The following is a 10,718-nucleotide window of genomic DNA, read 5'->3' on the forward strand; positions in this document are numbered from 1 at the left end:
ACAGCATCACATGATGAAACCACCTTGCATAACAAACTCTCTTATCCGTATAACGGGAAACAGGTTTGAATTTGATATAATTTTATTTCTAATGAGAAAAATATGAAACCACTGGAGAAGTGCACAGTTGGGTTTACCTTGGGCCAGTTTAATTTCCTGTCCCTGTTTCTCTTGAAGGCAGACAACTAATAAATATCATGTTGGAAAAGGAAAAAGAAAAAAAAAAAGGAAAAAAAATAAAAGAAGAAAAAAAAAACAAACAAAGAAACACAGAGAAAACATACCATTACTTTGCCCACATTGTTGCCTGAAGCTATGGAAGTCAGTCAGTTAAACATGGCAGCTAAGGGCACTTATAAGAAAGAAGCTTCCGCAATTCCAGTCACAAATAAATCAAAACTGTTTGATGTTGTAGAGAAATGGAAGTAATGTGACTGCTGCACATTTCCTCCGACCAAAAAAGCAGGTGCTCATTTCAAATAGTTACTCTCATGGTCACAACTGGATAGTGATTTTTCATTAAATTTTGCATTCGGGTCTAATAGTCCTCACCATATTACCTCTTTCTTGGCTTACTCACTGTTACAGACTGTATCTGTGCAGAGCCTTCACAGTCATTGATCCACCAGCTGTGCCTCCACTACCTACGTATGTCACCAACTGTTTCTGTGCATTAACTTAGCTGAGCCACAGCAAGGGTGAGACAATTCTTTCCCAATTTTTCCCACAGCGCCAAAAAAATGAGGTCTCTCATGTGATAGCTCAAGACAGAAGGGACCTCAGAAGGTCTCCAGTCCAGCCCCTTGCTCAAAGCAGAGTCAGCACTACATTCAGATCAGATTGCTCTAGGGCAACAGCTGCATTATCAGATAAACCAATCTTTGAATGGGAAAATGATGCCTCATCCCTATCTCTAGTAATGTAGCAAAGAAGGGTTCAGTATGCCTGAAGTATTTCTTTAGTTTCCAACCAGACTGAGCTTGGGCTACAGAAACTTTCTGAATGATGTGTGATTTCTATAAATCTATCAAATTCCACTGGATTTTTTTTTCCCCACTAACCTGTCTAATACCACACTGAACTCAGGTAAAAATTGTGATGATGGGATTCAGCTCGCAGAAGGATACACCTCACTATGTTTGTCTACATGTATGCTTCTGCATGTGGTCTGGGTGCTATTTCAGTCAAAGAAAATTACTCAGCGCAAGTTACTGCAGACAAGAGAGTGATTCAGCTGATCAGATATATTTATGTCTACATATAACTCTCAGATCTTGCCAATAATGTAACCCATTTATTGGGTATGTTTCTGGTGCTTCTCACGTCAAAATAATCGAGTGACTTAGAAATGAATTTCAGTGGAACAATTAATGAGAACACAAAGGTGTACAGGACTGGATTGCCTCTTACAGTATGGAAACTTTGTTGGAAATCACTGTGACCTTCTGCATTTCATTTTATTCACTTAGAGCAGATTTAGTTCCTTAAAGCATTGTATTTGCCTTTGAGCCTTACAAATCTGAAGCATGAAGTGGATGGGGAATTAATCTGCTGTTCCCTGTCCTCTGACATTTTTTTCTGCAACCTAATGAGCATCACCCAAAATACAGAGCATGTGAGGGTTATTGGCCTAAGGTGAGAAGAGGCCAGAGATTTCCCCACCCCATGAATATATAAAGGGCAAAAGCAGTGTCAGCCCATGACCCTGCCCACCTACCTTGTTGTGACCACCAGTAAAGTGCCTACTAATACAGCAGAGCAAGTCATTGCAGTATGGGTGCAGGTCACTGGAAAGGACTCCTTCAGTTCAACACCATAATAGAGGTGACTACATCTTATGTTTCAAGACATTATTATATCTATTTAAGAACCAGAGATATGGTCACCTTAAATTCAGGATACAATCAATAGAAGAATACTAAATGTTAAGACAAGTAGTTGATATTTACTTTCGTGTATCTTTATATACTCATATAGTCAGGTCTCTGCAATCACAGAATCACAGATTCATCTAGGTTGGAAGAGATGTCTAAGATCACCTAGTCCAACCTCTATCTGTTATCTGGGTAACCCTTACAAATCTACTGTGACCAAGGACTATACAAATATAAATATATGCATATGTATATATATGTTCATTTTAACTTGACACCTCTCCTTGGTTATGGGAATATCAGGACATGCACCTTGCTACTACTCATGTTGTGATGGGACGTAGTTAGTATGGTAAAGGTGCATGATGTTCCATGTGTTACTGTATCCTGATAGGTCCAGGGCGCTGCTGTAGTGACACTCTGACGAGTAGGCAAATAACCAACACCTGTGATAATATACTTATATACTGCATATCCACAAACCACAGCAAACAAGGACATCCAAGGCTTGCCTCAATTTGCAGTATTTTGGAACACAGCCCAGAGTTCTTGCTCTCACAAGGTAATCTTATGTCCCTGGCAGGCTGCGTAAAATTACATGCTACAGGAAAGCAAAAGGTTTCCTATGACATTTCCAGGTTTTATTTGATTCCACACAGCCCATCAATAACTGTTGATTAGCAAGGAGAATGACCTCAAGTCACGTCAACCTTAGGATGTGTTTTCCTGCAGGGAAAGGAAGACTATGATTTCCGCCTCTCAAAGATAAGGATTATCACAGGTTTTGAAAGCGTAATTTTGCTCTTATTGTCTTTCTTCTTTTCTTGAAGCCCTTCAAAGCAAAGAGAAAGACTTATGATAGGTCAGTGTTTAATCATCTCAAATGCCAAGGTCTTTTCTAATACTAACATGAACACGTCACATCTCAGATCTAGACTCTCTGGGGTTTAACGGTTCGTTATAATAGAGGAAATCCTAGTTTCATATCCACTTTGGGGAATCTGTATATCACTCACTCATTTGCAAATACACTCACCTTTAATATTGACCATTTGGCCCTCCAAATGTGAGATACAATTTTCCAGAGTCTATACTACAAGTTCTTTTATATCAGTAGGACGTATTTGAAGACAAGATTGTTGATTCACAAATCCCACTGTCTTTGCAGCAAATAAAGTGATTATTTTAAAAGGATGATGGCAGAAGTAATACAATACTAATTTAGTGTTATATCAGGTGTTCAGTATGAATTTCTGGAACATGTAATTTTCATTGCCAGCTTATATGTATGTATATTTATGTCTATTTTTTTATTTCTCACACATAAGTCCTATTTGCGTTGAAGGTTTCATCAATTGATTTTAGTTTCTACTGCATGGAGGCTGAAGGAACCAAAATGACTATCATTTCAACCAAAATTCCCTTTTATGTGGATAAACTGCTTCTAATTCAGTTCTACATATTAATGAGATATAAAAATATTTATGCTTCGGATTGCCAAAGTTTAGAAATCAATATCTTTTCACTCTTAGTAATGTACCTGATCAAATTTATATTAGCTGAAGACCCAGGCAGTATTTTCCAGTGTTAGGCATGTGATATTATCCTACATTACATAGAAGAAACAAGAAAAATGAGGTGGAAAGTGAAGGAGTTTAGCTAAACATCCTTATATTTTAAGGTTATTCAAAGATTAGTTTTAGAGAAATAACATTGTAAAACCGTGAAAAAAAAAATAAATAAAATGTGATTTCCCATTCTTTCATTACTCTGTGGAGATCAAAATAACATGCAATTATGTTTTTGTTATGTATGACCTTGCAATTTTTTGTGCAGAGGCTATGACAGATGGGATAACCTACTGATAGCACTACTCTTGAGTGTAAATTTTGCAGAGCTTGCTTCCTACACTGAGTCACTCACATTCTCAGTTTCTCTGGTCTCTGTCCAAGTTCATGTTTTATCCAATCCATGAAATGCAATTACTTCTGCTTAACAACAATTTATTCAGCTCAAATACAGGCTTGTTTTGTCTTAAGTAGCATGCCAGTGAATACAGAGATTAGAAGCAGATCACATCTGTTATAGCATTACATCCATGGTTTCTTGTTAAGCACAAGTTTCTAATAGTACTACTGATATATGAAATTTCTACTGTTTAATGTTCATTTATGTAAATTACTGTGGCTTCTGTACATTCTACAAAATTTACTTTATTAACAAACTCTACTGATTCCATGGTTACCAATACAGATGGAATATCTACATCTGACAGTGTAAGTTTTGCTGGAGAACCCACTTTACTTCATTAAGAAACTGAATTGCTTCCTCCATCAGCCCTGTACGATTTCTATATTGTGGATGTTTTTTTCTGACTCCCAAAGAAATTGGGTGGGATTCAGTTTAGGTCTAAGATACACACAAAATTAGTCTTTGTATAAATTGTTTTAAAGCTCTAGTTATAGTCAGATGTGATCTAGGAAATACAGTCAATAAAGGACAGAGCTATTCAGTTGACTCTCAAATTATCACCTACGTTTCACCTGCTGAACAGCTCATCCCCATTGACTGTGCTCATTGCCACCAAACCAAGTTTAGAGATACACTGCCTGAACACTGGCCTCTAGAGCCATTTTAGATACCTTTGGTCTCCTGTGTCACATCTGCTAGTCCCACATGAACACCATCAATATCCCTGGGTGTTTCAAATGCATGTTAGATGCATATTTTCAGGCAACGGAATCACAGTATAGGTGAGTTAATATTCAGGAGAAAATCTACCCATGGTGCTTGCACTCTGCAGGGAATTGCCCACATGAAGTCCTTGTTCTGAAGATTTCATACTGAACAGCAGAAAATAGTTAGTGATGGGAGAAAATACAATTAATGTCACTTGTCAATAACAGAGATAGATACCTTCTTCAAGCGACCCAGAGCTATGAACCTTTCTTACTCTATTTGTATCTTCCACCTCCTGCCCCTGCTTGTTTGGCAATCTTTGCCAATGCCAAGTTGAGCAATGTTTAACCTGACCACAACATCCTCATTCTTAGAAGCAATGAATAAATGTCATGACACTAGAGTTCATTTTTATGGGTAAACTCTATTGAAGGCAAATCTTTGACTCATTTGTCTTTCACACGTACACCAGTTACATTCTCATTGTGTCTAGTGGCTGAGTGTTCACTTTGGCTGGATGCAACAACTTTGTTATATCAACAGCAAAAGCTGGCTACATTTACCCTTATGTACAGTAGAATGTGTTTCCTATTGAGACATCCTGAAACTTTGATGTCTGGTTGAAGACAGGTAGGAATATCAGCTGACATTTTCCTTCTTGTCTCCATATAGCTTTCAGGTGGAGTCAATGCAGGCCAAGGACTAGGAATTGAAATCATCGCTACCCTCCAGCTGGTTTTGTGTGTCCTTGCCACCACAGACCGGAGAAGGACTGATGTCTCAGGATCAGCACCTCTGGCCATTGGTCTCTCTGTTGCCCTGGGACACCTTCTTGCTGTAAGTTTTAGATCTCACAGTTGATACCTGCTATGTTCCACAACAAGACGGGGCAGTGAATGCAGGTAGATGATGGGCAACATGGTACTTTCATCCTTCTCCTTCCTCTTCAGAGGCTGTTTCTGCAACACACATGGCCCTGCTCCCTTGAGCCATGGAGCTGTGGCTCTAAGTGCTGAGATTGAACACTTGTGAGAAGGAGTCACTGCAGTAGGACCTGTTTCCCGGTTGGGATGGGACAGCAATGTGGCAAACAGTCTTTCCCCCCTTTTCTGAGTAAAAGTGTGTGGGATGAATGATGCTCTTATGTGCATCTAATCCATTCTGTAGGCAGCTACTTAGTCTCCTGTGTAATGAAGATGCCACATGTGCCTCAGTACCTCACCACTGGTTCTCTTTTCAACTCCTAGATTGATTACACCGGATGTGGAATTAACCCAGCCAGATCTTTTGGCTCAGCACTGATTGCTAACAACTTTGAAAATCATTGGGTAAGTTGAAGAAATTAGTTTAGCTCACAAAAGATTCTGCATATACATGATCTTCAAGATCAGAAACATTTAAATCCATATCATTAACACTGAGTTGGTGAACTGCTGTTTCTATTTCATTTAAAAAAATAATCTCCTTTGGTGCTCACTAAGGAGACTGATAATTCCTCAAACTGAATTTTTATGTTCAAAGTAACACAGCTGATATTATTTGGTTATTTCCCATTATCTATTTATTTATTTACTTATTTAACTTATTTTAAACTTTAAAGCCTCATTGTATTGAATCCTGTTTTGGGCATATATTGTTTAAACTGAGTTTGCAAATTGTTGCTGCTTAATCCAGTCAAACCTAATTTAGGAAGGCTCCTAAACATGTTTATGAACTGAAATGGATCATCCAATATTTGAAAGCTAATAAAATGCTTATCTGCCTATTGCTAAGTGTTTGCTTATGCATGGATATGTGCACTGGAAACACTATAGATTTTACAATTATTCCTTGTGGTTAAAATGAGATATTTCATTAAAATTCATTTCAATACAACTGAATAAAGCAAACTAATATAAAAGCCCTAAATGAACATGTGTTCTTAGATATTTAAAATTTAGTTTGTTTCAACTCTCCTACTCATTTTGGCAGCTATTTGCATAAGAATTCATGGAATTCCGGTGGCAGTACAGCATAGTTCTGAAATTTTGGGTATGGAAGCCATTTTAATCTAAAGATTAAAACACATAAAATGAGGACACTTGAAATTTTGTCATTATCTCCCTCTTAAACACTTCTATTGAATTCTAAGATAATGTTTCTAAAGAAATAGCTAATATTTCCAGAAATGTGTAGAAAAATTATTTGCCTTTGTAGAGAGAGAGAGTAAAAAAAGGAGAGGTACTAACTCATATTAAACCTCTGATATTGCTGAATAATTAAAACTTTTTTTCAGACCTAGTATCTCTTTGGTTGTATATATCCCCAAACCCTCCATTATTGTCAATAAATTCAGCCTGTCCACTAAAACGTTTTTATTACCTCTCCTTCCAAACTTCGTTTGCCTTATGTGGAATATCACTAACAAAATAGTAGCTAGTAGCAAATTAAGACCATAATTACATCCTCAATAAGTATTACTTTCTAATCCACCTAAGTATCACTGAAGGTTACACTGAGAAAGGAATCCAATACCTCTGCTACTTTTAGAAATTGTTCCCCCTCTCCCTGCCAAATATAGCTTGAGCAACAGTGATGTTTTACCAATAGGTACATAATTTTAAATACCAGATGTTGATAGCATAGTCACAGGTGTCCATCTCTCTGTCTGTTGTCCAATTCAGGGTGAGAAACTCCCAGTTTCTTGCCTATGTAATTAAGGAAATATTCAAGTGATAGCCTACACTTTTAATGTGTTCATTGGAAATATCATGCATAGAAACTTCAGAGGAGATTTTCAGAACAGCTTCAAATGCATTAATACCTGAGGTTCTAACTGGGCTTGGACCTGTGTTCCAGATCTTCTGGGTTGGCCCAATCATTGGAGGAGCAAGTGCTGCCCTCATTTACGACTTCATCCTGGCACCCAGAAGCAGTGACCTGACTGACCGTGTGAAGGTGTGGACCAGCGGCCAAGTAGAAGAGTACGATCTGGAAGGAGATGATATGAACTCCAGGGTGGAAATGAAGCCAAAATAAAGAAGGACAGGGGGAAAAGGGAGGGGGGGAGGGGGGAACATATGGGTTTCTGAAGATTTTATCAGTGTTATAGACTTTTTGTAAACCAGCAAGAAGTACTTTGTTGTTTTTTTGTTTGTTTGTTTGTTTGTTTTTAATTCAATATGGTTGTCCATTTTTTGCCCCCAGTCTTAATAACACTTTCATACCTGGGGTTTTCCAATTGCAAAGTCTACAGGCCAAGAATTCATTAGACACTTGTGCATGAGTTAAATAAATTGGGTTTAATTTTAACCCTTCCCTCACCGCCACCAAATTTGCTGGTGTATTTTGCGTGGCTAGTTCTCCCAGCACATCATGCAGTATTGGTAAGAAGTCTGTTTGCTGAAAGAATAAATACATAGGACAAAGAGCCAACTGTACCAATAATAGAGGGTTTGGACCAGAAAAAAAATAAATGTATTTATACAGACATGCAAGGCTGGTATCTAATGTCAGCAGTGCTTAAAAAAAAAAAAAAAATCTTTTATCATTTTCCAGAAGCATCTTTTGGAAGAAAAAACCACTAATAACTATTCCTTATGTAGAACGAACCATAATTTTCTAAATGATTGATAATCTTCAAGAAAGAGGACCAGAAATGTTGTTGAGTGGAACAAGAACCTTCAGAGTCCCCAGATCTATTTACATTTTCCAGTGTTTGATCCTCTCTGAACCTGCATCCAGCCCATTGTGAAGAGAGAGAATATATGACCAAAAAATGTATAGCTATATGAATTCCTGGGAAGTAATAACTAGAAATGAAATTGGAAAGTAATAGTAACAATGGCAACAGAAACAGCATGGTCCTGATACATAAACAGGACATGATTGCTCCTGTGACTGTCTTGCTTTTCCGTGTCTTTTGTAATTTAACTCTACATTAAAAAAGAAAAATAAAAGCCCCTATCTTTCTGACCCCATTTTAATAGCCAGTGTTATGACATTCAGGGACAATTAATAGATATACAAACAGTATATTTTCTAAAAAGTGACAAATACATACCTGTGTGTAAGTCCATTTTGGGGGTCATTTCTTTGTTTTTTTTTATATATATATATATGTTTATATAAATGTTTTATACAGAAAGTTTAGTTTACTGTTTTGTAAGAAAATAAGAGCAGAAGATAAGTGGAAAGAAATTCAGAAGTGCTTAGCAAAATAAATGACACTGGAAATGTAAAGAAAACTAACACTCTAAACAATGTGGAAGACTATTTTCTGTTTTTGTTTTTGTGTGTGCGCTACTTTTGATTTCCTGAGTAACCCATAGCAGTAGCTGGTCTTACATACTAACTATAGAAGATAGGTCAAGCAGATAGGTGCTGATATACTTGTTCTGCACTAAACTGTTTTGCATAAGAAATGAGACCCAGAGAAGCCTATATAAAAACTGCACACTTAACCATTCAGACAAGCACCCCAGACGCAATATGATGGGTGTCTCCTGATAGAGACAGCATGGAAATAGGAATTGAGAAAGGGTTGACATGGGAATCCATATAGGTTGGATCATTTCACTGAGCTGAGCAGATGTACAATGAAAAAGAAACATAAAAATAAAAAATGAAGAAACACCAGCAAACTGAAACAGAATGTGTTTTATCTTTCATGTTTACTTTTGGTGTCTTATCCCATGTATTGTCTATGTACATACAGCATGATTGGATTTTGGGGTGGTTTAAAAATAAACAAAATCAATTGTGCTAACATATGAAATGTTCATGATTTCTGCTTTTTATGTTGTTCTGCAACACAATTTCCTTTGCTATAATATTTTTCAAGTGCCCACCTCTAAGCATATAGCTTCCTCATGAGGGGAGCAGAGGGGCATGCACTGAGCTCTGCTCTCTGGGGACAGTGACAGGAGCCAAGGAAATGGCATGGAGCTGGGACAGGGGAGGGTCAGGCTGGGGGTTAGGGAAAGGTTCTGCATCCAGAGGTGGTTGGGCACTGGGACAGGCTGCCCAGGGCAGTGGTCACAGAACCAAGCCTGCCAGAGTTTGAGAAGAATTTGGACAGTGCTCTCAGATATGTGGTCTGATTTTGGGGTGGTTCCATGTGTAGCCAGGAGTTGGACTCAACGATCCTGGTGGGTACCTTCCAACTTGAGATATTCTATGATATGATTCTAACTCAACACCTATACTAATGGTAAAAGTGTGAAATTCACAATTTGGTCTTTCATCTACTTCATGTACAAAGAAATGTTCTTGGACTATTTTCTACCCCTCAAGATATAAAACATTGAAGACAAGCAATATTGCAATTGTATTAGGTCTGTAATAAACCTATGCCATATTCACTGCTCTAGCTGCTGTTTATGATCATCCTGCTAATAAAGGAATTAGAAGCAAAATATACAATAGCTATTTTGCTAGTGAAGAGACTAAAAAAATAGGTCAACATAAATGATGTGTGATTTGTTGGTATGTTTATTCACAATGAAAATGTTTCCAAAGATCCTGGAAACTAAATGAAAACACTTCACAGCAAAATTCCACTCTTAAATCCCCACCCCCACCCCCCTTCTTTTTAAAGAAGGAAAACCTTAATTGCTCACATAAAGTGCTTTTGTAGTACTAAGATCCTGATTTGAGACCAGTAGTTTCTAAACAATACAAAGCCATAGCTACTAATGGTCTCCCCACTCCTGGAACAAATGGTTTTGCTTTGTATTGCACAAGCACACTTAAAAGTTATCAGTATCCATTAAAATATTTGGAGGATACCCAGAAAAGGAATTAAAAAAATGAAGCAGTAAGTATCGAAACCCACTATCAAATGTCAAGTGGAGAAATGTATTTACACGAGGTCACCCAGAAACTCAGCAAAATTTCCCTAGAGTCAAGGGGAAGCCTGGAACAGAGTTGTTTAAAAGAGTTCCCATTATGTATGCACTAATAGTTCCTGACCTTCAGGAACCAAGTATCATCTGTTTCTTACATGTTCCAGCACAAGACAATTTAGAAGAAGCTTAAGCAGGGTACTTTGTATTCATCTCTGGAGGAACCCTTGCCACTCCATTGATTTTATACACAATCTAATGAGATATTGATCCTAACTTCAGTCATCTATCTTTAGAAGTAAATACGTGCTCCACCTCCCCATTGTAACTGTGGCAATTT

The 10,718-nt window shown here is 37.6% G+C and overlaps 1 protein-coding gene across 1 annotated transcript in view; it reads left to right on the top strand.

The window, feature by feature from the left end:
* AQP1 (aquaporin 1 (Colton blood group)) overlaps positions 1-8,491 on the top strand; it is an 18,481-nt gene extending 9,990 nt beyond the window's left edge. The window contains exons 2-4 of the mRNA XM_005012459.6: positions 5,226-5,390; positions 5,801-5,881; positions 7,392-8,491. Of these exons, the coding sequence (XP_005012516.1) occupies positions 5,226-5,390; positions 5,801-5,881; positions 7,392-7,571 (426 nt within the window). The 3' untranslated portion in view covers positions 7,572-8,491. The remainder of the gene's footprint in view (positions 1-5,225; positions 5,391-5,800; positions 5,882-7,391) is intronic.
* Positions 8,492-10,718: the final 2,227 nt, after the last annotated feature.

The sequence above is a fragment of the Anas platyrhynchos genome, chromosome 2 (genome assembly GCF_047663525.1).
Source record: "Anas platyrhynchos isolate ZD024472 breed Pekin duck chromosome 2, IASCAAS_PekinDuck_T2T, whole genome shotgun sequence".
Taxonomy (NCBI): domain Eukaryota; kingdom Metazoa; phylum Chordata; class Aves; order Anseriformes; family Anatidae; genus Anas; species Anas platyrhynchos.